Raw genomic sequence first — 27,671 nt, 5'->3', positions numbered from 1 at the left:
ACAGCGTTATTTATACTAAATCTGACATAGTTGGCAACTATCATTAACTAAAAGTAAGATAATCACTACCAACTTTCTACCATATATTAATTACTGTAAAAATACTAGACGTTTAGATGGTTTAACAAATGTTTATGACACACTCCCCCAATTTGTAAAAAATATCTACAAATTCTCATCAAAATGTTCATCAAGTGCTGTTATTTTAATAAGTTCCTCAGCCTTTGATTTCGCCATTCGTGAAGGTCTTTGCTTCAGAGTTTTTGTTTGCTCTGCTAATATGTTTTCGCTAGGTTTAGAATCATTTAGGAATTCCTTGATCTCAGTAGGATCTTGGCAAATTTCTAAATGATAAAGCATCTGAATCGGTCTTTTCACTACTTGATTATTTCCCGTTCTTAATTTAGCACCGCGGATTATATTATCTTCTCCGCTTACAAGTTTCGTTACCATACCAATTTTCCAATTTTCGTAATGACCTCAAAGGGATCGTAATACCTTTCCCATGTAAAATCATGTTTGGTGTTAATATCGGAAGTTAAATATCGTTCTCGATATATCCTAATGGTCGGTTATTCAACGTATTTTCAATATCAATCAAAACTTCTTTAAGTCGTTCGAAAGTCAGACGAATCCTTCCAGCTGCTTTGTGTAATAATCTTTTTACTAACCCCACCATTCTTTCAAAGAAACCTCCCCACCATGGGCTTCTTGCTAAATTAAACTTCCATTTTATGTTCATTTCACCTAAGTATTCGTTTATCAGCGGGTCTCTCTGCAATCGTCGGAGTCACGTTGCAGTACTTACAAATATTTTAGCATTGTCGCTTATTATGAGTGCAGGTATGCCCCTTCTTACAATCATTTCTTTTATACTTCTTCAAAAATCTTCATTTTCCATTGTTTTTAGTAGATCCAAATGGATTGTTCTTGAAGTTGCGCAAGTATAAAGTACAATGTACGATTTTTTGTAACACTATTTGCTTACTTTATATTCGATTGAGCTAGTGAAATCCAAACCAATAGTTATAAAGGAGTATTTACTTTCAGTTCGATACTTTGGCAAATCAGCTGTTTATGGAGCTAGTAATGGTTTGCACCTGAATCTTTTACACAAATTGCAATCGTATATTATTGTTTTTACTTGGCTACGTAAGGTATCAGTCCAATAATGCTCACGAAACTTGTACATAGTTAGACCAACCATCTCATGGTGAGTCTTTACATGTGCTTTTTGAATAACCAAGTTTGTAAAGGAATATTTACGAGGTAAAAATATGATTTACGATTGTCATTAAGGATCCAATGCAGTGCTACTGAACTATCAAGCCAGCCGTATATCTCCATAACTGGGTGTCCTTCAAGTGCTAATTTAACGTTTGTAAGAGCATTAGCTACCATGTGTCCCGAAATAAATTCAAGTCTAGGAATAGATCAACCTCGCTTTGATATGCGTGATTTAGCTGTAAACAATCCTTGACTTACTTTGTTTCCTTGATGTACTACTACATATATTGCACTGCAGCAGCCATCTTTGCTTGCATCACCAAATCCATGGATTTCAATCTTTTTTATTATATAATTCAAAACAGTTATACTTCTTGGTATTGGTGTAAAGTCTTGTAAAGTATTTTTCCAAAGCATCCATTCCTTTGTTTTTTCAGATAAAAGTTTTTCGTCCCAAGCAAGCTTTAAATCACAAATTTTTCTATATATAAGTTTTGCTGTTAGTGTCATTGGGGAAATCACACCAAGTGGATCAAAAACTCTAGCCAAACTTTCTAAAATTCCTCTTTTGGTTGTGATATTTGTTTGGCGAGTTGGTCTACAATCCATCAATAAAGTGTTCTCATTTTTGTCCCACAACAAACCAAAAATTTTTGAATAACGTTTATTTTGTTCATTGATGGTAATTTCATGAGAGTTCTCTTTTGAATCATTGGTTTCCAATACAGGAAAGTTCGAGTGCCATTTGTGAAGCTGGAATCCTCCCTTTTTAAACAAATGAATTGCTGTTTGTTTCAATTTTTCGACGCATTCCAGGTCAACTACCCCAGTGATTATATCATCAACATATATGCCCTTGTTGATTATTTGAATTTCATTCTTTTTATGCGGATAATAAATTTTCATATGTCAATAAATGTTGCTTGATTACTCCTCCAAGAATAAAGGGACTAGATGCACAGCCAAACGGAATTCGAGTAAATCTTAGAGTTATTACTTCTTTACTTTTCAAGTCCGATATCCAATAGAAACGGAAAACATCACGATCTTTATTATAAACTCTTATTTGTAGAAGGGCTTGTTTAATGAAGGACTTCTTCTAAAGCTATATTTATTTGTTGGCCTTTAAAATATTGTATAGTATATTTTCATTTTATTTGTTAAGGTTTAAAAACTTAGTTCACTAAAAAACTTTCTTTTTATGAAAAACAAAAGGTCTTGCTATAGAAGTTTAAATTCTTTTCATTATATTTCCTAATTAAGAATTCTTAATCGCAATAATTAAAAACATTTGTATATAGTTTCGAATATCTTTCTTGTTTTTTTGTTTCTTTTTTATTTTTGCTTTGTGTTCAATTATATTTAAAAATAAGTTTTAGAATATATTATCTTTATTTTTTTGTCTTTTTTTTTTTGTTTTTTGTTTGTTTGTTTTTGTTTTTTGTTTTTGTTTTTTTGTTGTTGTTTTTATGCTGTTGTTTTTTTTGTTGTTGTTGTTTTTTAAAAAAAAAAAAATTTTCTTTCTTTTTTTTCTTTTTATATTTGATAACATCTTTAATGACCAGATTTGATAGCTATATTATTTACGGATAACCATGAGCAAGACTAGGTTTTTTCAAACCGAGACGAGACCGAGACGAGAAGTTAGTACTTCTCGTGAGACCGAGAACGAGACGAGACGAGAAATTTAACAATTTTTGAAAACAAATTTATTAAAATCCAAGTAAAAAAAAAAAAAATGTAAATATGGTTTTGACATATAGACACAAATGAAATTTGTCAAATGTAAACAACTTTTTCAAATATTAATTCAGAATTTTTTTGCCAAACTTTTCCAACAAGACAATGTTTTCTCTGATTAAGATGATTTGTTCTACTTTTTCTGGGTGTAAGTTGTGTCTGGATAATCGGACGACATTTCCACCTGAGCTAAAAACTCTCTCTGATTTAGTTGAACTTGCTGGAATAGCTAAAATTTGTCTAGCTAATGAAGAAAGTTCTGGCAATGTATTTGAATGCAATTTCCACCAATCAAGAATCGGAAAGTCTTTTTTGACATCAGGGAGATATTCATACTGGCACATTTCGCTCATAATAGAATTCAGTTCAGATGTTGGCTCTTTTGTTTCAAGTCTGACGTTTAACTTGCGCTTCAGTTTTGAATTAGGGGACAAATCTGCTGAAAGGACTCTGGCAACAGAGTCCTTTCAGGTTATTTGTCCCCTAATAGTTAGCCTCACTGGTTATCTTTAACCAGTGAGGCTAACCATTATTTTGTTGTTTGAAATTTTTTGAAGAGCTTCAAGTGAAGTCCCTTTAAAGCAGGGTTAAAGTAGTTTGTTGCAGCACTCAATAAGTTTCCAGTGTGATAAAGAGGAAATCTTTTCTCAATGCAGCTTTTCAATTTTTTTGCATGCAAGACACCGTAGTCATTTTTTCCATCCTTCTCAATAAATTGATCAATTTTGTCATGGATTAAATAAAGAGGATCGGCTACGGTGTTAATTGTTGGAGTAGACTCAGCCGACCACGTTTTTGTAGCTTCTTTAAGTGGTGCCAAAATTTCTACTGCTCCCTCGATTGATTTCCACTGTGATGCACTGATGGTCTTTGAAGAAAAAATATCTTCATTTGCACATAAGCTGATAATTGCACTCTTTAGATGTAGGACAGAAGCCATGCAATCCAGTTCACTATTCCATCTTGTGTCAACAGATTGGCGTAACTGTCTAAAATGATTCCTTGAGCGTCTGATTCTGATTCAAAAAACTCAGCTGCAACTGTTGACTTGTGAGTTAAAGAAGCCAAATCTTTGCATGTTTGCAACGCATCATCCATTCAGCAGTCATTCTAAATGAGTCTCGAACTGCACATTGCAAAATATGATTTTTGCACAAGTATTGGTCAAGGCGCTTTGACAATTTGACTGCAAGTTTCATGCTTCTTGCCTGGTCGTTCACGCAGTACATTGGCAAATCAGCAGGCAAATTTAGTTCTTCTAAGAAAGAATCCAGCTTTTCTTCAATTAAGATACCTGTGTATCTGCCTGGAAACTGTTGGACATGGAGTGTCCAGTGATGTAGTCTCCAATTTTCGTCAATAGTATGAAAAGTCCAAGAGATGTAGCTGTCCTGAGCTCTAGAAGTCCAAAGGTCAGAAGTAAATGCAGCACTTTTTAGATTTGGCGTGATCTCCGTTATTATGCTCTTCTTTCCAGCTTGAACTTCTCTTGACCGAATTGAAAGCTTTCTTGAATATGTTGTTCTGTGATGAACGCTCAGTTTAGGGTTTGCAATGTCAAACAATTTCTTGAAACCTCTTCCTTCGACTGCTGAAAAGGATGCCAGATCAGTGCAAAAGTAATCCAGCATTGCAGAGTCAAACTGTTTTTGAATGGAATTGTCTTTGTCATATTTGGACTTTGTTTCAAGCATTTCGACCATAATTCGTTTTTTCTTCTTAGGAGGAGGAAGAAGAGAATCGTCAGTTTTTTCAGAATACTCAACGTAATCTTGGCTGTGTTTTTTTTCGAGGTGACGATGAAGTCCGCTTGTGTTTCCATCTTTTGTTTTCAAAGACTTTTTGCACGCCTTGCATTTAGCACCGTCACTTGTTTTTTGAAAATATCTCCAGATTTTGTTTTTTCTTGGTGACATTTTTGATCGTTGAAATGAGGTAAGAATATTTCTTTTCAATATGAGCAATATGTCTCAAGTTGAATTCCACTGGTAAACTAATGAAATTATGTCGAAAGTGCACCATTTTATAGAAAAAGCTTTTGTATTTAAAATCTAATTAAAAATATTTAAAATCTACATAAAATTTTTTAATTAGATTTAAAAAAAAAATCTAATTAAAAAATCTAAGAGTCAAAATATTAATTAATTAAAAAAACAAATTATTAAGCAATTTGTAAATTATAATAATTTTTAATTTGGAAAATAATAAAATATTTAAGTCTCGTTCTACTTCTCGCAAGAATTTTCTAATTCTCGTTTCTCACGAGTAGTCCCATTTCTTACGAGAAACGAGAACGAGACGAGATCTCGCTCATGGTTATTTACGGATTATTGGGAGCTCGGCGATAAGACTATTATGTCCTCTTCTTGCCCCCGCCATGTGTATATTTTACCAATGCGAGAGTTGTAATTATTTTAAACGGCAAACTTATAACTAAAAAAAAAAAAAAAAAAAAATGTCTCCAGTAAGACAAACAGGTTGCAATCTGTTTTGTAAAATAACATTGAGTAGTAAGGGTTGCAATGGAGGACCAATATGTAAACAGTCGTTAAGTGAGGGTGATCCGTAAGCTTTAGCTGACGCGTCAAAAACAATCCTTAGCTTGGTTGTTTCGGAGTCCTCTTTTATCACTGCTCGACGAGGCATGTAGAATATTCGCTTGCCAGTTGGTTTGTTTGGTGCACACTCAATTATCCCATCCATGAGTTGTTCTTGAATAATAGCGTTATACTTTATGAGATTATTTGTTTTTTTTTCCAGTTTCCTTAGTAAACTATGCAACCTTGAGATGCTCCCATCTGAATAAGATGCCAGTTTTAAATATTCCTCTTTCCATGGTAATCCAGTGTGATAAAAACCAGTTGAGTGTTATTGTAGCAGCTCTTTAAATTCTTCATAGACTTCATTTTGATTCCCTTCGCTTTGATCTTCTAGACCAAGAACATCCAAGCTATATAGTTCTTTGTAACTGTCGTTGGTTGACTTTGTAAAATATATACAGTCAGAGGTGTTTTGTCCTGGTTCCATAACCGTTCATCCAAATATGGTTTCTTCTGCAATAGCTTCTCCATCATTTCCAGTCCTGAAACCTTTCAACTTTATTTTTGCAATATCACCAGCACCAATTATAAGATGAATTTTATGATCATCGTAGTCATATTCATAATGAAAATGCAATCTCTCTAAGTGTTTGAATTTCCTTTTTAGGACGGATATCCTCGGATTTTGTAGTACTGCAAGCACTTTTCTTTCTAACTTTTAGAATTTAATATCAAGGCTGTTGCGTCCGTTTATTGAATATAGAGTTGTGTAGAATAACAGAAGGTTTTGATGCACTGATCCAGTCATTGTTTCAATGTTTTTTGATTCCCAATTATTTGGCTCTAACTTTAGGCACTTGATTAGCGTAGATGAAGCATACGAACTACCAGCTCCCGTATCCAAGAGTGCTCTCACTTTATATTTGCCAACGTTCACAACAACTGTGGGATGAATAGTTTGCCCTTCGTATCCAGTCATAAGGATACCTTTTTTTGATTCGTCTTTATTAACCCCAGTGCATATAGATGAATGATGCCTTCCTTGACAATGGTAGCAAGAACGTTTGCTACGACAGTTGGATACTGTGTGGTTTGTTGACGTGCAGTTGAAGCAGCGATGGTTTTCTTTAAGATATTGTTTCCTTTGCTGCGTTGGATGAAGTTTCGTACACTCGTGACTGCGATGATTTTGTGAACTGCAGCCATTGTTTCTAGTTTCGTTATGTTGGAAGTGTTTTTCCATTTGATCTTTGTGCTCCCAATTATTGTGGGGTTTTGAATTTTCTTTTCTGATATTATTTCTTGGTCGTCCAATAGATGATTCTGGGTTTCGTAACGTATATTCACGTAGAACCTCAATTAGCTGTTCAAAGCCCCATTCCTGCCATTTTGGATCTGTTCGAGTAATATCAGATTTAACAGGGCCAAGTTTGTCGAGAGTTTCGCGTATTAGTATTTCTGCCGCCTTCAATTTGTTTAAAGTTTTCAACGAGTTTATGCTTACATTTAATTTTCTGTAAAAATTATGTACTTGATCCACGTCGGTATTTTTTATGTAGGGAAGATCCATGATATCACGACTATGTTGGCGTATAATTTAAGAAGTGATTCCATATTTTTGATTAAGAATAATTTAGTTAACGTTAGTTCCAATTTCCTTGTGTAGTGTAGGGATTGGATCTTCGCGTTGCTTAGGAGGCATTTTAAATTCTATTGTAATCTTTGATTCCTTACGTCAGTTGATAACTTGTAGAGTGTTCAGTAGATTTCAGTGTCCTGGCAGGGTCGCCACTTTTTGTTGTGAATATTTCTTTGTTTTTAACTGACTAAGGAAGATCGACTTAGCGCATTTTTTGTAACTTGTTTTTATATATTCTTGTTAAGAAAACAGCGTTATTTATACTAAATCTGACATAGTTGGCAATTATCAGTAACTAAAATTAAGATAATAATTACCAACTTCCTACCATATAGTAGTTATTTTAAAAATACTAGACATCATCGCGTGGTTTAACAAATGTTTATGACATTTTATCAATTGCATTGAAGTTGAGAATACTTATAATTGACAATTAAATACTTGTTGTTCTAACTTATCTGGAAAGAATTCTTCAATTAACACAGCTAGCATGCCAGTAATAGAAGAGTTTTTATGCTTTCGAAAAAAAGAGTATTTGAATGATTCATTTTGTCGTTCAACCCCATTGTTAGTATTCAAATTTACTAACAACAGATCCCGACGAAAAGCCCATATCCATTTCTAGGCAAAATAAAATGAGTGTATCAATTAAAATTGTCTACATAAGAAAAGAAACGTCAATGTGAAAAAAATAATGTATAAAGACACAGATAAAAAGTAAAAAAATTATGAATAATATAAACAACATTAAAATAATGTTATCATTAAGTTATCACGTTACAATCGACATATACGTTACAATCGAGATAATAAAGATCTCTCTTTATTATCTCGATTGTAAGCTTTGGTAATAGTAAGGTAAATTACATAGTTACTTCTTTAATACTAAACCAATGATTTGTAATATATTTCTTAAATTTATAAAAAATTTTCATCTAGCCAAAAGTTTGAGGAGTGTTCTGATTCAATAGCAGTTTCTGCCTGATCTTCAGTTTGCGCTGTGGCAACACAACGCAACAATGAAGTTATGCTGCCTTTAAATTCAGAATAGCAATTTTTGATTTTGGAAAGCCAAATCAATTATTTGCTTTCTTAAGTCCCCTTGTTGACTGAATTATCTGAAACCGTTTTCTAAGAACAGAAGACCTAGAGATGTTTATTTCTTTAAAATCAACATTAGATTTGCAGGCATAATTGCGGTCTGAAGTCGTATTCCAATATTATATCTTGCTGCCACAATTGATGTTTCTTTAATAAGCTCATTAGGAGTAAGCTCTATGATTATTTTAGTAGTAGTAGTAGTAGTAGTAGTAGTAGTAGTAGTAGTAGTAGTGTAGTAGTAGTAGTAGTAGTAGTAGTAGTAGTAGTAGTAGTAGTAGTAGTAGTAGTAGTAGTAGTAGTAGTAGTAGATGCTGTAGCCGCCCGAAGACGACGAGTGTGTGTATTAATAACACACTTAGACAGCCGTGTCAGTATTAATTTTATTTAAAAGGAGCCAATTGTCTAATTGTGCTTTAAAACTGTTTACTGATTTTGCATTAACTACATCTTTAGGTAGTTTATTCCATTGTTTTGTTATTCTGTTAGTAAAGAATGGGTGTCTTAAGTTGCACTTTGTTTTTTCGCGTTCAAACCTGACACCGTTTCCTCTAGATAATTGAAAATCATTAGGCTGAAACCGTTTAAAAAGTCCACGTTTTCAATCTTATTTAATAACTTATAAGTCTGGATCAAATCTCCACGAAGTCTGCGTTCATTTTCTTTAATCTAAAAGTGTTTAATAAATAAATTTTTAATTTAAATTTGTTGTTAAGTTAATATGCCTCTATTTATTACAAAGTTGTTCTGGAAATAAAATAAATGCTTGATTATAAAAAAAATTAATTTTAATAACAAAGTAGTTCACAATTACCTTTTTTTTTCTTCATAAGTTTTTCGTCAAATTCATCATCTGTTGAAGAGCCAAATTTGCAGTCAGCTGTTTCAAATCCATCTAAATTTTCACTACATATTGATATGCTACTATCCTGGCGTCCTTGAGCTCTTGAATCTCTTTTTTTTTTTTTCTATAGTTAGAAAGAGTCTCTACTTTTCAGTTCTAGCTCTGTAAGCTGCATCATCTTTTTCCTTAATAAACATTTTCTTTTCCATTTTCTTGCAATTGTGGACTAGATGAACTATGACATATGGGAATTTTCTTTTTCTATAGACCAAATCCCAAACATATGAGGGTATAGTCATGGCCTACTATATTACACGGCCGTGTATGTTACATTTTAGAGGCCGATTCTAAGAGGCCTATTATAAAAAAGATGGCTGCGCAACTATAGCGAAAACATTTAATTATATCTTATCTAGACTAAATAGATAGTATAAATATAATATTACGAATAAAAATACTATGAAAAAGTATTCACGAAAAACTGGCATTTTGTGCTTTTATACTAGCGATTTATGTATTTATAAACGTATATATCTATGTATATTATATATATATATATTTGTATATATAATATATATTTTTATATATTTGTACATTACACATTTAAATTGACAGCACTGGGAATTTACAAAAAAAAAAAAGGTAAAAATTTGTTTTTTTTTTATTATAATTTTTTATGTTACTATCTATTTATATTTGTTTTTTTTTAATATTATTTTTCTCTCTGTCTACTTTTAAAACTTATAACAGCATCTTTTCGTAGAGTGGCATTGATTATCTTCTGTTTATTGTTAAAAAAAACATTAATTATAATTTTAGAAGCAAATTTAAACCCCCATTTTTTGTGTAAATCGCAAGTAAAACAAACTGTTGGAAAGTACTTTGATAAAACAAAGCTTGATACATCTTTGACATTAACACTTTGTTTAGTTATTAAACTTGAAAGATTATCTAAGATTGCAAAACATCCACATGTGAAATCCTTAAGTGAAAGTGAAGGCACAGTAAGACCACCTCGTGAAAGTATTTGTAGATATTGACAAATATTTATATTGCTTGCATCTGTAGCAAGCATAGACTTGCAATTGCTACATTTGCTTCTTTTTATTAACTTCTTTGCTATGTAACCAGCTATTGTTGTTGCAACTTCTTCTGTTTCAGGTGAGAGAATTAATTCTGATATCTCATTTGAGTTTAAATCTAATGTTATTAGTAATTCATCATTAATTGGATTATCATAATTGTTCTTTAAATCTTCATCCCAAAAATTTACATTCTCCTTAATTAAAGTCCGACATGCTAAAATAATTTCTGAATGTTGAACTTCTAGTAAACTTACTAGAAATCTCCCACCACTCATCTGTCGATATTGAGAAAATCTACGCTCTATAGGGTCACTTTGAAGTCGTGAAGTAAGCACATACAAATATCTTTCGTCGATAAGCTCGTCTATAAGCATTGTTTGAGAACGCAGGGTTGTGATAAGAGCAGATGATGTTTGTTTTGATAAAGTAAAAAATGGAGATTTCTGCCAAAGTTCAATCCAATCAGCTAGTTGCCTAAAAAATGTGGTTTTACCATCATCAAAAATAATTGCATTACCAAGTTTATTAGGACTAAATTGTTGTTTTGAATTTGAAACAGTCCACCATTTTTGAAAAATACTTAAAAAACCATAAATGTCAGTTCGTTCTGGAAAATAACTTTTAAAATTTGCAATTGTTGTTTCATCGAAAATCGAAAGTGCAAGAGAAACATTTTGCTTTTTATTACCAGGGTGGAGACTTTGATATGTAATTTTGGGAGCTTTTTTCAAATTACCTTGAAGTTGTTCATCTTTAGAATGTAGAAGATGAAAATCTCCCCAAGTTATATAACCAGCTGGACAATTATAGACATCATCTTTTATATTATAAGTAAATGATGGAAAGACAAATTTTTTGCAGTGTAATAAATTATTTCTGATATTTTTAACAATATGAACACTATCATAGAATAAGTATATTTTAATATTTGGACTATCAGGATGATAAATAAATAAATTTGACTGATTACCAAATTTAGAATAAAGTAAACTAAATGCATTTACATTTGCTTGATGATTGTCAGTAACAACTCCTCGAATTTTAAAACCAGATAAAGAAAGAGAACTAATAGAATCTGATATTTGCTCTGAAAGCCATTTACCACTAATGGTAACTTCGGGTACTGCTTTTATAACATAAGGAATAGATTTCTTTAAACTAACAATCATAAATGCAACAACTCCTTTGTACAAAATACCATTGTCATCTGTACCCACATAGACACCACTACAATATTGTGCCTGTTTCTGAAGATAAAATTCATCTACAATTAGTATTATATCTTCATGTATTGAACCCTTCTCACGAAGTGTTTTAATAGCCTTTATTGCATCAACTCCACCTTGTTTTATTTTATTTAATAAAGAAATTGAAGGTAAAGGAAATGATTCAAGTAAAATTTCATATGCTTGTTTAGATGTATATCTTAATAATTAAGCATGTCTTATCATATCTGCAGAATATTGCGGTTGACCCTTTGCTTTATAGTATATTCTACTGTTTATTTCTTCAAGAAGTATATTTCTATTAGAAGAAGCTATATTTTTTATGTACGATGCAAGATTTTCTAGCATACTCAAACTAGTTAACTTGGCATTATGACCTTTAATTAACCATGGTGGAAGTGGAACATTATTTCCTTTGTATTGTAATCCTACACATAAACAATGATCAATTTTTATTGATTCAAGAACAGAAGGAAAATGCGTTAAAGGATCAAATATTAAATTGTAATAAATAACACAATTGAGATGTTTTTTAAATTGAAAACCTTCTGGTGAATGTTTACTGTTTAACTTGTTCCATTCAGTTATTTTATCATTTTCAGAAAAAAAACTAAGTTCATCTTCTTGATAAATACGAGTTTTAGGTGGTCTTCTTAAAGCAATAGGTGATGGTAGTGTGGAAGGTCGTTTTAAGCATTCGCTTGAGAAAATTTCAGGAATAGGGTTTAAATTCCAATTTAACTTGCATTTTATACCTCGAATAATGTACTTTTCATTAAAATGCTTTTCACATAAGACAGAATTTGGTGAAGGCACCCAATCACTACGATTTACAAAACGAATCCAATAATTTAGCAACTGTTGATTTTTCAACGGAAAATGAAAAGAAGCAACTTTTATATCTTCTAAAGAACTGTTGTATCCAGTTTTACAACCAAATGCAACACATTTGTTAACCATAATATTCAGCTTTACTAATAATAACAAATTGTCTAAAATAGCATTAGCATATATATATATATATATATATATATATATATATATATATATATATATATATATATATATATATATATATATATATATATATATATATATATATATATATATATATATATATATATATATATATATATATATATATATGTATATATATATATATATATATATACACATATATATTTACATATATATATATATATATATACATATATATATATATATATATATATATATATATATATATATATATATATATATATATATATATATATATATATATATATATATATATATATATATATATATATATATATATATATATATATATATATATATATATATATATATATAATGTTTTTTTAATATTGCACTGTCATTATTTTGTTGCGTAAATAGGCCTCTTAGAATCGGCCTCTAAAATGTAACATACACGGCCGTGTAATATAGTAGGCCATGGTATAGTAATTTTTTTTTGTTTTTTTGATATACCCTATTATACAACTTATTTTTCAAAATTTATTTTGATTTTAAAAGTTATTACAGTAAAGAGTGATACCAAAGATTTAAATGTAATGTATTATGTTAATTTTCCTTTTCTTTAGTTGATAATTTTTTTTTAATGAAATATTTCTGTCGAACCCATGATGACAATCTAAAACTTTACTTGAAACTATTATGAAAGGCATCCCAGAACAAGGAATAGCAAAATCATCCCAAAGTACATTATGAGTCTTTGTAAAAATGTCTAAAGCATAACCTTTTTTTATCTTTTTTTTTTATTAAAATTTAAAAAAATTTAACTGACTAAAACAATTTAAAATATATTATTTTGAACATTTTTATATTAAAAAACCAGCATACCAGTCCATCCAAAGTTTTTATTTGCCTTAAACACCACAAATCGTTTTGTTGTAGCTAACTCATATTTTTTTACACATTTTTGTGCTTCTTTGTGGGATTTACAATAATAAAGTTGTTTTTTTCCATTTACATAAAATTATTAAACAATTATAAGAACAAACTCTTACGTTTTATATATATAAGTATATATAAGTATATATATACTTATATATATATATATATATATATATATATATATATATATATATATATATATATATATATATATATAACATTTTCGTTTATTGTTTAAATATTAGACAAACCTTTATTAATGTATTTATTGAGCACCTGTATCTTCTCCAGTATTTTTGAAAAAACAAACTAGTAAGTGAGTTAAAATATTTTAAAATCAACTATATATAAGAACAAACTAGATCTGCAAACTGATTTGTTGTTGTATTTGTGTCTTTTAAAATGTATTTTATCTATACTTCATATTATACATATTATACTACATCTATATTATATCTTTATCACATATGTATAAATATATATATATATATATATATATATATATATATATATATATATATATATATATATATATATATATATATATATATATATATATATATATATATATATATATATATATAAATTTGCAACAGTGGAAAAATACCACTGATGTTATAAATTGGTTCTCCATAATCAAAAATAAAAATGACTGTACATTTATTGAATTTGACATTAATGATTATTACCCCTCAATAACTGCAGATATTTTAGATAAAACAATTGAATTTGCAAAAAGCCACACAGTTATTCCTGGAGTAACAATCCGTATAATAAAACATTGTAGAAAAACCTTACTTTATTTCAATAAGGAAGATTGGAAAAAAAAAAAAAATACATGATGCTTTGATGTAAATCAAAATAAACATAAATTCAAAAATTGTGAACTTTCTTGACATTTAACCTCTCTCTGACATCACATTTAACCTCTCTGAAAATTCATATAAGCGTTTCAAAAAACCAAATGATGAATTATTGTATATTAATATTACCTCAAATCATCCACCCCAAATTCTAAGACAAATTCTGATTTCAATTAATAACAGGCTAAACCAAAACTCCTCTAATAAAAATTTATTCAGTTCCTCTAAACAAATAATTGAAGATGCCATCAAAAAAAGTGGTTTTGAAAATTTTAAACTAAAATTTGACTCTGAAAAAAAGAATACAAAAAAGAAAAATAGAACTAGAAATGGAATTTGGTTCAACCCCCCATATAGCAAAAATGTTTCCACTAACATAGAAAAATTGTTTTTAAAAGTAGTCGATAAGCATTTCCCGCCATCTAATAAGTTACATAAAATTTTTAATTGAAATACAATTAAAGTTAGCTACAGTTGCACAAAAAATATGAAAAGAATTGTAAAAGGTCACAATAATGCTTTGCTAATCAAAAAACAAATCCTAAATTAAAAAAACTACAGAATATTTTATATGTAAACAAAAATACAATTGTCCAATGACTGGAAGTTGTTTATCCAAAAATGTGGTAGATAAATGTGTTGTTTTTTCTAACAATGTACCTGATAAACAATTTATTGTCATAACAGAGGTTGAAAATAACGTTTATGTCATGTTCAATTAAGATTACACGTAATACGGTAAAATGCAGATTAAAAACCTGTTATACTTCCTCTTTCATCTGAAATAGTATCTTCGGAACTATTCATATTTTCCGGGTGGGCAGCAGGGGCATTTGTCCCCCCAATGATTTTTAAAATAAATAATTTTGAAGAAATTGACTGAAAAAATGACGTTAAAAATAGAAAAAAGGTCCTTAAAACTATTTCGGGATAGTACTGCCCCCCCCCCCAACATAATTTTTGTTCCTAAGGCCCTAATTACTTAATTAATCCATACTCCTAACTTTTTCATTAAAAAAACGTTTAATTAATCTGGTCAGCGCAAGAAAGTATCACTCAGAATACAATCAAAACCCGCATTTAATTTATACTAATTATGCGAAAGTTTTAATTTTAGACTGTGTGAATGTTGAAAAACTTTAAAAAATAGTTGTTTACAATAGTTTTTCCTTTGTAAACGTAATAATAACTTTGCCATGTTTTGAAACCAGGTCAGCGCACCAAAGTAATGCTTCATAGATAATGTTTTAACTGATCTAAACTAAACCTTTCCTGATATACCATTTACTGGACGGTTATATAATCCATTTATTGCCTATAGCTAATAAATAGTATCGGTTGGGCAACAATTGTAATAAAAGTATTCAATTAAAATAGTTTTTCTAAAACTGTAAAAAAAAGATTTACTCACACTTAGACTAAGTGTATTATAACTGAATATAATATTAATTATAACTAAGTCTTAGTTAGAATTCATGTGACATAATAAATAACTAAGTGTGATGAAATCTTGACACATGACATGTGTGAGAAAAGTTAAATTTAGGTTGTTAACTGGTAAGCAACATCCAAGTTTTGCATAAATTAACTTAATTTTACATACTGAATGAAAATTTAAATGTTGCATTAAAGGTAAAAAAAAAAAAAAATATTTATTTTTTGAGTTATTTTTTTTACATATGTTTGTAAATTTGCTTCTATAATTTTTTTTCTAGTTGAAAATAGTATTAAATATGAAAAAACAAAAAAGTTATTAAAAGTTATCAAATGTTACCATTAAACCGACTTCAAGTATAATAAAAAATGCATGCTGAAGACAGATTCTAATATGAAACTGGTAATAAATGTAGTTCAATTATGCAGGCCATGATCTATGGAAAATCTAAAATAAGAGCATAACCAGGAAAAAAGCCAATTAAAGGTGGTCTTGAAAAAAATATTATGCTGGCAATAGTGCCCAAATGGGAATCGGTTTTTGAAAATAACATTTATTGATTTTGCCGCTAAGTTGGCAAAAAAATAAAAAAGATTAAACTTTAAAAATCTTGAAAACTGGTACCAACTAAAAAGAGGCATGGTTGTGTAGGTCTTCGTTGTTCAGAACCGACGTGTTCTTTACCACAAATATGTATAGACAAGGGGAAATTATCAAAATATTTCCTACCTTTGGAAAGACTGATGCAAAATAAGATTATTTAACAAACCAAAATATATTTAGAATATGGATGAAACAGGGTTAAATCTCGATCAAAAACCAAAACGTTTTGTTGCAAGAAAAAGATCAAAATACATTCAGAGTCAATCAAGTGGAAACAAAGAGACCATTACTAATATAGCTTGCATAAATGCAGCCAATCATACCACCCTATAATAGTGAAAGGAAAAACCACATGTATACGCACCCTTAATAGTTTTAAAGCCACTAAAAATGTGTATGTCTGTCAAAGAATGATGAATGAAACTGCCCAGGGGATACAGTTTCACATTCTAAGTTATTTGTTTTATTTTTAAAAGCATGACAATGTGACATCACAACAATGCAAGAACTCAACCTGTAGTAAAAAATGAGTTATTTGATTTTTCTATTCAAGACATTACTGTGGATTTTAGTGCAGATGTATGTTTTGAAGAAGTAGAAGTTAATAAATCAACATTAAAAATGTTTCTTTTGATAGTTCATTGATGCTTCATTGTGTTTGAACTGTAAGTACTTTTTCATTTCCAATTAGAGAATGTTTGCAACACCCAGATCTTAATATTAAAAAAATAGCCTCTTAAAACACATCAATAGTTTTCAAATAAATAATTTGGAAGAAATTGACTGAAAAAATGACTAAAACAAAAAAAAAGACTAAACAAACAAAAGGTCCTCAAAACTATTTCGGGGTAGTACTGCCACCCCCCCTCCCCATATAATTTTTGTTCCTACGGGCCTGTAGTATTAAAACAAAAACTCCAATGTTTTCACTTATCCTTCACCACAAATTAAACAAAAAAAGATTAACTCAAAAACTCTAATTTAAAGGGGTTTTTTTTCACATTACAAGCTTACAACACGAAGTTTGAAGACAGCTGCAAAAATAGCTTGTGAAAAGAGAAAAATTGAATAACAAAAGATTTTAAAAGAAAAAAGAAGGAAAACTGTGAACTATAAAAAGAAGTTAGCTCAGATCTCAAATTTGCAAAAAATCAACCTCTATTGAAGAATTAAAATATTTAAGATATTGAAAATTATCAAGATATTGAAGAAAGAAAATGATGTTATTTAGCAATAAGTTTTTTTTTAACTTTTTTTCGAGGTTCATTATCTGTACTAAGCATATAATGAATTGAATTGAACAAATTATCTTCATTGATATTTTTGGTTTTGTTTTATTTCTAAATAATTGCATTATAATAAATAAATTTCCAGTGCTCTATTGTTCTGTTCGATGTGTTTCCCATTTATTGATCATTGATCAATAAATGGTTAAGACATTTGTCAGTATTTGATATAAGATATAAGCCAGTATTTGGTGAAATCTTCGTTATCTGCATTATATGTAATTTGATGTTACGATAATTACAATAATCCTTACTTAAATTGAAAGAGCTTTTATTTATCTAAAATTTACATTAAAAAGAACTAAAGTATATATGTAATATATACTTCATTTAATTTCTGCAATGGGTGGTTCTAATAAAAATGTGGCCAACAATCAGCGAAGTTGTTTGCACTTTTTTTGAATCTGAATAAATGATGCTTTTGTGTGACCTATATAGGGGAGAAACTTAATGGATGTGACAGTTTTTGTGAAATACACTTTTTAAGTTGATAAAGTTGTTTAACTTATATATTGAAAACAATTTGATGAATATTAACTGTTGCACTATTATGTACTTTTGATAAAAAGAATGACTTATTAGACCAGGTCATTTGTCCCATTCATTGAATGAGGCAAATGACCTGAATCATTCATGTTCTACTCATTAAGTAAGTCAAAAAAATTATTGAATTGGACAAATACAAAAAGTTACAAAGTGAAATGAGGTCAGTAGTAAGTTTCAAGTAAGTTAAGCAGTAAAGATTGTTTTTACCACTAGGGATGCCAAAAAGGCTACGCATATGGTATACAAGTACGCAATAGGAGTGCCATGAAAATTTTTTTATTTTAAGGAGACATATATATGTCCGCATATTGACAAACCTAACACATTTTTATTTTAAAAACCAAAATTACTCATAAATATCATTTAAAATAGAATTTTTGATTTAATTTTTAAGATTAAAGTGCTGATATGTATAGTATTTACTCGTATAATAAAGATGCGTATTACTTATTTTTATCAGAATCCCCAGAATGCGAACAATACTAATATTTATGTAATTTTTTTAAGGTTATCCGTTACAAACAGAATGTTGTTAAGCGTGATACTATCGACGAGATCATCTCTGGAGAGGGAATCTCCTTTCTTCAATTTGTTGCTGACAACACAGACCATGACATTGCTACTGTTGATGGAAAAAATACGCACCATGGACTTGGGTCAATTGCAATTGCAAATGGAAAATTCACAAATGTTTCGTTCAAAAAAAAATAAACTTCCAAGAGATAAAAAGGAACTATGGTCAAATATCAAGTCAAACGATGGGATAATGATTAGGCAGTTCTACATACCTGACATACCTTCATTAACAAAAACAATATTCAAACCAGTCATTCAGGTTTGTCATGCATACTACAGTTTAAAAAAAATATTAACCTTTACAATGTTTGAAAACTAATTGTTTTATTTAATTTTAAGAAAAAATTCAAGCTCGTTTTTTTCTTTGGAACATTGGCTACCTTTTCAAAAATCCATGTCCAAGTTGGTCTGGATACATGAGTTCTGCAACATATAATAACGTAAAACAGAAATCTAACATTGCTATACTACCTGTAATTGATTTACACGCCACTGATTTGACAGCCCTATACTCACTACTTTGCTTCATCATTGATCACTCCAAAAAAGTGAATGTTACTATGCCATCCATAACATTTGATCAGCAGCTTTACATAAAAGCATACGAAAAAGTCGCTACAAAAAAATTAAATATATTTGTTCGTCTTGGAGGTTTCCATCAACTTATGAGTTTTCTAGGTTCAATTGGATGTATGATGGAAGAAAGTGGTTTGAGAAGCGCTCTCGAAATAGTCTAAGCCCTTTAACAGAAGGACACATGCAATCAGGAAAAGCCTTTTCACGCGCTATACAAGGACATTTTTTGTGTACATCAGCAATAAATTCACTGATATTAAAGAATTTTTGGGATGATGTGTGATTCAGAAGACCCTTGTGTTCTAGAAAGTAATCAGGCGGTTAGATTGTTAAACTGGTTTACAGAGAAAAAAGACTATTTTTCATTAAATTCACGAACATCATCTTTACGGTTACATTATGTACAATACGTAACTGTGGTCCAAAAGTTTATTAGAGCAGAGAGAACAAGTAACTGGTCATTACATATTTCTGCAACAAAGTGCATGCTCAATCTTTTTGCTGCAACAGGCCACAATAACTATGCAAAATCGTGCAGGTTTTACCTTCAGACCGTTGATGTCTTACAAACAGAACACCCTCTAATTTACGCACAAAACATGGCAAGTAATCACACTGTTAGAAGAACCAAAATAAAATAGTCAGGGATATGAACTGATATAGCAATTGAACAGACTCTGATGAAGTCATTGAAAGGTAGAGGTGGAGTTATTGGTAAAAGCTTAACTAAAAATGTGTTGAGGGTTTGAACGAAATCATTGCATCGATGCGCAGAAGTAAGTAATGGGTGGAGCACTCTAACATCTCCGCATAAATCTGCTGACAAACATAAAGAAATGTATCCTGGAAGAATGAAACGTGATAGTGACGAATTTAAAATTCATGGTTGGAAATCAACTTGTTAGTTTGGACTCAGGTTTGGTTGATAATCAGAAACAAATTACCTGTGATCAATCAGAAGAGATAGGAGCATCAATACACAAAGAGTTGATTGGTAAAACCTACACAAATTACTCTTTCAAACAAAAAAATTAAATAACAACACTCCAGAGCTTGTACTCCTGCGTGTCTATTCAAGACGAAATTGTTACAATTGACCCATTAACACTTTTTCTGAGAATGGTTGTTGTTGTTGAAAGAAAACCAGAGAATGAAGTGGAGAGCTACTTTCAATATGAGTTATCACCGTATCCAACATCTTTATTTAAAGGAGGTGTCATGAGATCAGCACAAAAGTTAACATTGAAAACATTCATACTCAATAATGTATCACTTATTTTCTTATAAAAATTGGGTTACTTAAACGAGTATAGCCGTGAATGAGGGGAGGGGGGGGGGAGAGAGCGTCTTGTAAAAAAATTTTTTCCAAATTTTAAAAATTAGGTATAAAATGTAATATAAATTATAAATACATATAAAAGAAATATCTTTCCTCCTTTTCTAGGTAAATACCGGAGTTGCAATCCATGTTTTTAAAAAAAATTGCTCTGGTTAGCAAAAATCCACTATTCACATTTTCATCTGCCATTTTTTTTCTCAACTCAAAAAAAGTGACAAGATACATCATTAAAAAGCTGTTAAAATTATCTTTCCAATGGTATATATGTCTTTATAAATTTTTTTTCCATGTTTAACATAAATTCTACAGTACTAACCCGCCCAACATAAAACGTCTTTAAAACGTCTTTAACTCATCTTTAACTCGTCAAGACGTCTGCAACTAGTTAAAGACGTGTTTAAGACAGCTTTAGCACACTTTTTAAAGACATCTTCCGGAACAACAGTTTCAGTTGTCTTTAAGACATCTTAGCAAGACGTCTTTTGGAACAACCAGTTTAAGACGTTTTTAATTCCTTCTTAAGAAGGAATTTCGTTTTTAATTTCTTCTTTATAAATTTATAAAGAAGGAATTCCTTCTTTATAAATTTATAAAGAAGAAATTAAAAATGAATTTCCTAATTAATTAAAAATTAGTTAAATTCCTATTAATTAATTAAAAATTAATTAAATTCCTAATTAAATAAAAACGTCTTAAACGTAATTATAATTACGTAATTACGTAAAGACCTACTTCTTTAATTCTAATTACGGAAGTTGAAAAGTTACCTGTTTCTTTTCTTAAAGACATTTTTATTTTTTGATAGAGTTATAATTTTCGTTAAAACGTAGTGAGTAAAAATATGTCTGCATCAAGAAAAGATTATTTAAGGAATTGGAGAAAATTAAATAAATCAGTTTTAGAAGAAGCTCGAGACGAAAGTGCGGATGAACGTCAACAAAACTGTGCACAACCTCAAGAAGAAGCAGTTAGAGATTCTTTTCATACTAGCAGTCAGAGTTGTAGTCGTTTACCTGTGGAAGAAAATATGGAAGTTGAGTCGAACAATTCACCTGAGTATTGGTCCGATAGTTCAAGCGACAGCGAGTCTTTTAATCCATCCACCAGTAAAAAAAACCTCTTAGGAGAGCTTGCATCCTGGTGTCTAAAGTTTAACTGTTCCCAAGCAGCCATGAATAGTTTACTCGATATACTTCGAAGACATGGTAACACGCTACCCAAAGATGCAAGAACACTCTTAAAAGTACCACAAGAAGTTCAGTGTGTTCGAAAATGTGGTGGTACATATTACTATTTTGGATTAGAATCAGGTATTAAAAAACATTTTACAGGGTCTGAAAGAGAAATATTACTTAGTTTCAGTATTGATGGGCTACCCTTATTTAAATCATCCAATACCCAAATATGACCAATTCTTTGTGAAATAAGTGGCGGAAAGATTTTTATTGTGGCATTATACACAGGGGAAAGTAAACCATCAAGTTTGGATGTGTTTTTAAATGATTTTTTACAAGAATTGTGTAGTTCAAAGTTATCCGGTCTCACAATAAAATCAGTTGTACACACTGTTAAAGTTAGAGCTTTTCTCTGTGATGCCCCAGCAAGATCATTTTTAAAAGGGACTGTTGGTCATACTGGATATTATTGTTGTGAAAGATGCATTATCAAAGGTTCTTGGAAAGGAAGGGTAGTGTTTAATGAAGAACAAGAATTTTGCAAGCGAACAGATCATGATTTTAGCTGCCAGTTGTATAAGCAACATCAGAAATATAACTCTCCCCCTATAGCTGCTGGTATTAAATGTGTTTCCGGATTCTGCCTTGACTATATGCATTTGATATGTCTTGGGGTTGTTAAAAGAATCTTGAATTATTTTTGTAAAGGTCTTATGGCTAGGCTGTCACAAGCACATATTTTACAGATAACTGAGAAACTAATTGAATTTAGAAATTACATTCCTAGTGATTTTGCTAGAAGGCCACGATCATTGCTCGAAGTTGATTGGTGGAAAGCAACTGAGTTTAGACAATTTCTTTTACACACTGGACCAGTTTCTTTGAAAGGAATTGTGTCTGAACTTGTCTATGAACACTTTCTTTCACTGTCAATTTCAGTATTTATTCTGGTGCATCCAGATGGTAACCTGCGTAAAAGCCTTTTACCTTACTGTAAAGAATTACTAAAGTATTTTGTGAACAATTGTAAAGTAATTTTTGGTAAAACATTTACTGTGTGTAACATTCATAGTTTATTGCATATATGTGATGACGTAGAAATTTTCAATTGCTCATTAAACAAAATATCTTGCTTCCCATTTGAAAATTATTTGCACAAGCTAAAAAAGGTTGTAAAGAATGCCAACAATCCAACTGCGCAAATAGTAAAGCATGTCATCAGTGAAGAAATTAATTATGAGAACAATTTAAAAACCAATACAGAGAAAGTTGCTTCAAGCAGCAGAGATAATTGCTTTTTTAATGAAGATGGGAAACTTGTTTTTATTAGATTTTTAAATAATAATAACACTTACGAACGTGATGTTTATGCAAAGAGCTGCTTAAAGTCATTTTATGATCATCCAATTGACTCTAAATTATTAGGAATTTACTTTCTAGAAAAAAATCAAGATTTTTCTAAACTCACTTTTCATAAAAATGAACTACGAAAATGTGTTTGTTTACCATTTAAGAGTGGCTTTGTAACATATCCTGTTATTCATCTAGTATAAATTGGTGCTTTTCCAAATAAAGGAGTGCTTTTTTAATTTTCTTTTTAAAATTCTTTTCCTGGCAAAACTGCTGTAAGTTCTATTTGCCATGTGTATCCAGCTGGCTTTTGTTGTGCCAGTATTATCTAACATTTGATGTTTTTGAAATGTTTCCTATAGTATTTTATAAATGTTTCTCTGACATCTAAAAGAATTGTGTCACTAATTCTATGTGGTTCCGGCTACATTTTTAAAGTTAGTTATCAACATTTTTTTTATGGTAAAGTTTTTTTTACAGTATAAAATGAGTGAAGATCTTGGTTATACTCGAGCTATTTGGAAACGAAAAAATGAGGATGGGGTATTATTAGAAGAAGAAGGTGTTGTTCCACATTGTTGGCTAGAGGGTAAAGATATTGTCAGATACCCACCAAAGGCCAAAAAAGAACGTGCTTTAAAAAAAAAGCAGTATCCCCAGCAAGATTGGATGTATGGGAAAATAGTACACAGGAAGGTCACAGGTACATTGATTTATATTTCTTCTGAAACCATGAAGTATGTTTTATGTTTAGCAGGGATTATTATATAGAATCATGCAAGATTATTAAGGCTTTATTGCAAACTCAAATATTCAACTCATTTTTCTTAGAATTGTTTTTAGGTAGTTTAGAAACTTGTGAAAATTGGGCATACACAACATGTGCTGCTAGTTCAGATTCTGATGAAAATGCGGTAGAAGAGGGTAAGTTTTTTTGGTAGATTAATAATGACATTGTCTGTAAACATTTGTAACTTTGTTGACATTTTTATCAACTTTATAAATAATTATTCTATATATTTTTTTCCTCTTATAATAGATGATAATGAGATAGTGCCAATTACAAAAACAGGGAGGGACAAAGTTGGTAAGAGACAGTTAATTTTTATTTATAATAAACTTGTTAAATTCATTTATACGGAGTGAGTATTTAAATTCTTTTTCTTTACATAATTAAAGAATTATGTTTTCCCAATGGAGGGTAATTGTTTTACATAAAAGACATCCAGACTTGTTTTTGATTCAGCTTGTCAGTCTGCAAAGAAAATTCTTTTATGCTTATACCTTATATTATGTAAAAAATATATATAGAGGAAAAAAGAAATAGTTTCCCTTCATAGAGAAAATTTAATCATGTAAAGAAAAGGATTTAAAATACTCACTCCGCATAATTTAATTTGACAAGTTTAATATGACTTAAGTTTAACATAATTTTTTGTTTTGTCACTTTACTTCTCTTATGACTCGTAACAAAAAAAAAAGTGACAAAATCCTATTTTTAAATAATTCTAATCTGCAAAACAGGTTAATTTCAAGAAAGGCATCAGGTCGTAACTATTGATTAATAATGTCTTATTTAAATAAGATACTTGGTTCTATTATGTGGGTTTATTTTTAGTGTTGCTTGTTTTTATAGAAAATTTAACTTTTTCAATTTAGATTTTGAACACCTAGAAACGCAAGATATTGCAGCATCTCCTCCATCTAAAAAACGTAAGTTAAAATATTGTCTTTTATGCTTTGCATTTTCTGTTTATGATTATCTGTTACCCGTACAAAAGCTATATTTTGTCAGTTTGGATTACGATGGAATGTTTAGCAATAAGCATTGCATATTCTTCTTTGAGAGAGCTCAATCCTCAGTGTATGTGGTCTTGTTGAAAATGGAATGGTCAAATTGAATGTTGTGAATCGTTCTATAACTGCTATAACCGTGCCTATTTTTTAAAGGTGTTGAGTATATATAAATTTTCATATTTTTTTGTTTTATAGGTGTGTTGTGTGCTACTCAACAATTCGCAACATTTAAAAATATCAGTGCTTCATTCCCTAGAGGTATATGATATTTTACCCTGCTTTTTGTTTCTAGCACTATATAGCAATTCAAATAACTCCCAATATTTAAAAAGAGATTTTATTGGGGAAAAAGATATTTGAATTTACAAAAGTCAGACAGTCTTGCAAAATTGAATGAGCAAGAAAAAACAATATCCCTTAGTCATGTTTCTTTTGTTTAGCACCTCAGTTTCCATGCATGTCTGAGAAATCTCTTCAAAAAAGTACTTCAGGTATTCACTTCTATCAATTTCTCCTAATAATTTCATCATAGCATTTTCTTGTATTGCATTGTTTTGCGAAAGCAAAAAAAATCTAGATAATTAAATATTCTAGTAAAAACAAAAATATATGAGATATATTATATTTGATATATATTGACATAAAAATTGTTTCTTATAATGTCAGCCTATGTTTTAATGGGTGATTTTTTTATCTTTTAGTTAATCTATCAAAGTTCCCACTAAATTAAGACCAATATAGATCTTCAAATGTGAAAATAACAATGTTATCACATTGTCTGAATTTGTTTTAACATTAACAAGTATTATTGAAATAGTGAAGTTTTATATAAAAAATTAAAACAATTTATTCTAGACATACCATATTCGGCTTGCTTGAACGGAATACTTGCTGCAAGTACTGCCACTGCTCCTCAAAGGAATGTTGTTTTTCCAATAGATCAAGGAAGTAAGTATTTTTGCTTCATTTAATCACTTTAATAAGGAATATGTTAAAAAATATTTATGAAGTTCTTTGTGAAGATGATCAATTTATCTCTTCTTCAGTGTTGTCTATTATTAACAGACTGAATTGTAGTAAATAACTTGCCAATATGAATATTGTACTCAGGTGCTTAATACAAGGTGGGGGACATGTATTAACTTTCGAAAGATTTTACCCCCCCTCCCCACCCCACCCTTATTTAATAATTTTGACTGGTTATCTACAAAGAAAATCTCAAAACTGAAAAAAACAAACTTTCAGTAAAAAACAGTCTTAAAATTTTCGATCAAAAAAAAAATCTTGATTCATTACCAAACACATAATATTCCTCACCATAGTTTAAAACTTATATAAGCATATTAAATCCTATTGAAATTATTATAAAAAACATGTTATAAAAAGTGTGATTGTTTATATGCATATAATGCTGATATGCATAAAGTTAATAATGAAACTTGTTTTGAAAAAGTTTGTTCATTTTCTTTGGGAAAATACTGTTTGGACGTCAGGGAAATTCATCCCTCTCTCCGATAAGTAGAATGGAGAGGTTTTTTTTTAAATACAGCCCCCCTCCCCAGCTTATTATATCTGGATTCAAATTCACACACCCCCTTCCCCATTTATTAGATTTAAGAAACGATTCCCACCCCTCCTTGTATTAAGCACCTGAGAGTATACTAATTGAATTGTAATTTGTACTTTAGAGTTCCTAAGGAAAGTACTATACAAACTTGAGCAGCTATCAGAGGCAGTTAAGTCTTTAAACGACCGTGTTGACACCAGACTTGGTAGAGTAATTGATGCAGACGAAAGCATGTTTTCATTAAAAGAAAACATTAATAATATGGATGATTTTAATGAAAATGAAAGTCAGCTGGCTGAGGAGCCTATGAAAAGGAAATTGGTAAAATATCTAATATTAAATAAACACACTTCTAATTATCGCCCCAAAATAAAACTAAACTAAAAGCTTCACTAACCGGACTGTTTCATAAAGCATTTACATTACTGCTACATATCTGTTTTACTTATCATCAAAACTAAAACAATTATAACGTTGAACCAGAGATAGTATAACAAAATAAGTTGTAATCAAATTTGTTTTAATATTGAAAGACTGAGTAAAATTGGAGGCACTAACATTGGTGACTGTACACGTACGATTATGCGGCGGTAAGAAAAATTTGTTCATTGATTTCCCTTTACTTCCTTTTTTTTTAAATAAGAATGAAAAAAATCAGAGCAGGATTATTTAAAAAAGCATTTATGCTTTTTACATATCGATTGGGCTAAAAACTTTCTGGTAGGATATAATTAGCAATAACTCAAGAAATACTTAACAAATTAATTCCACATTTTTTTATATTATACATATATTTAATTTTATTGATGTTTTTACTAATACCATCAGTTTATCAGTCCAAAATGAGTAAAAAATGGAATAATAGGTGAAAAGTTTTGGAAATTTTTCTTCAAAATCCAACCTAGTCACATTCAAAAATTGCAAAATTGTCAAAAGTTGCTAAATCTTCAGTTGGGGACATATTGAGGAGATATAAGAAGACTCGAAAGAAAAAGAGGTAGTGGAAGGAAGAAAGGTTTTGTTGACAAAAACAAAGTTCGATCATCCGGTCAATTACAAGAAATCCATGCCAATCCCAAAGAGATCTCACTAAATTGTTCAAATGCTGTCGTTTCCTTTTCAGAAAAGCACTCAAGAGCAAGGGTTTGATGGCTTATAACAAAAAAAAAATTCCAAAGCGATTAATTGATGGATAATTAAAAGCAATACGCCGCGCAAGGAAGCTCGTCAAACTTTTCAATC

The 27,671-nt window shown here is 30.1% G+C and overlaps 3 protein-coding genes across 3 annotated transcripts; 2 read left to right on the top strand and 1 right to left on the bottom strand.

Moving 5' to 3' along the window:
* Positions 1-4,022: 4,022 nt before the first annotated feature.
* LOC136085602 (E3 SUMO-protein ligase ZBED1-like) lies at positions 4,023-4,883 on the bottom strand. Its single transcript, XM_065806925.1, has one exon. It carries the CDS (start codon positions 4,881-4,883, stop codon positions 4,023-4,025), a length of 861 nt encoding a protein of 286 aa, XP_065662997.1.
* Positions 4,884-21,382: 16,499 nt separating this feature from the next.
* LOC136085601 (uncharacterized) lies at positions 21,383-25,128 on the top strand. Its single transcript, XM_065806924.1, has 5 exons — positions 21,383-23,768; positions 23,909-23,989; positions 24,105-24,207; positions 24,702-24,778; positions 25,058-25,128. Exons 1-5 carry the CDS (start codon positions 23,525-23,527, stop codon positions 25,126-25,128), a joined length of 576 nt encoding a protein of 191 aa, XP_065662996.1. The 5' UTR covers positions 21,383-23,524.
* A 161-nt stretch (positions 25,129-25,289) lies between these two features.
* Positions 25,290-26,838, top strand: LOC136085134 (uncharacterized). The gene is made up of 3 exons (XM_065806439.1): positions 25,290-25,353; positions 25,718-25,810; positions 26,551-26,838. Exons 1-3 carry the CDS (start codon positions 25,320-25,322, stop codon positions 26,811-26,813), a joined length of 390 nt encoding a protein of 129 aa, XP_065662511.1. The 5' UTR covers positions 25,290-25,319; the 3' UTR covers positions 26,814-26,838.
* The last annotated feature ends 833 nt before the right edge of the window (positions 26,839-27,671 follow it).

The sequence above is a fragment of the Hydra vulgaris genome, chromosome 09 (assembly GCF_038396675.1).
Source record: "Hydra vulgaris chromosome 09, alternate assembly HydraT2T_AEP".
Classification (NCBI taxonomy): Eukaryota; Metazoa; Cnidaria; class Hydrozoa; order Anthoathecata; family Hydridae; genus Hydra; species Hydra vulgaris.
The sequence above is the reverse complement of the archived record's forward strand: the minus strand, read 5'-3'. Positions and strand labels throughout refer to the sequence as shown.

What these genes read in the sequence shown, in the direction of transcription:
- LOC136085602 (XM_065806925.1), bottom strand. Translation starts at nt 4,883, where the DNA reads ATGTCACCAAGAAAAAACAAAATCTGGAGATATTTTCAAAAAACAAGT.
- LOC136085601 (XM_065806924.1), top strand. Translation starts at nt 23,525, where the DNA reads ATGGTAAAGTTTTTTTTACAGTATAAAATGAGTGAAGATCTTGGTTAT. An exon ending in GTTAAATTCATTTATACGGA is followed by an intron (nt 24,208 to 24,701) that starts GTGAGTATTTAA and finishes TTGTTTTTATAG; the next exon opens with AAAATTTAACTTTTTCAATT. An exon ending in ATCTCCTCCATCTAAAAAAC is followed by an intron (nt 24,779 to 25,057) that starts GTAAGTTAAAAT and finishes TTTGTTTTATAG; the next exon opens with GTGTGTTGTGTGCTACTCAA.
- LOC136085134 (XM_065806439.1), top strand. Translation starts at nt 25,320, where the DNA reads ATGTCTGAGAAATCTCTTCAAAAAAGTACTTCAG. An exon ending in TCTTCAAAAAAGTACTTCAG is followed by an intron (nt 25,354 to 25,717) that starts GTATTCACTTCT and finishes AATTTATTCTAG; the next exon opens with ACATACCATATTCGGCTTGC. An exon ending in TTTTCCAATAGATCAAGGAA is followed by an intron (nt 25,811 to 26,550) that starts GTAAGTATTTTT and finishes TTTGTACTTTAG; the next exon opens with AGTTCCTAAGGAAAGTACTA.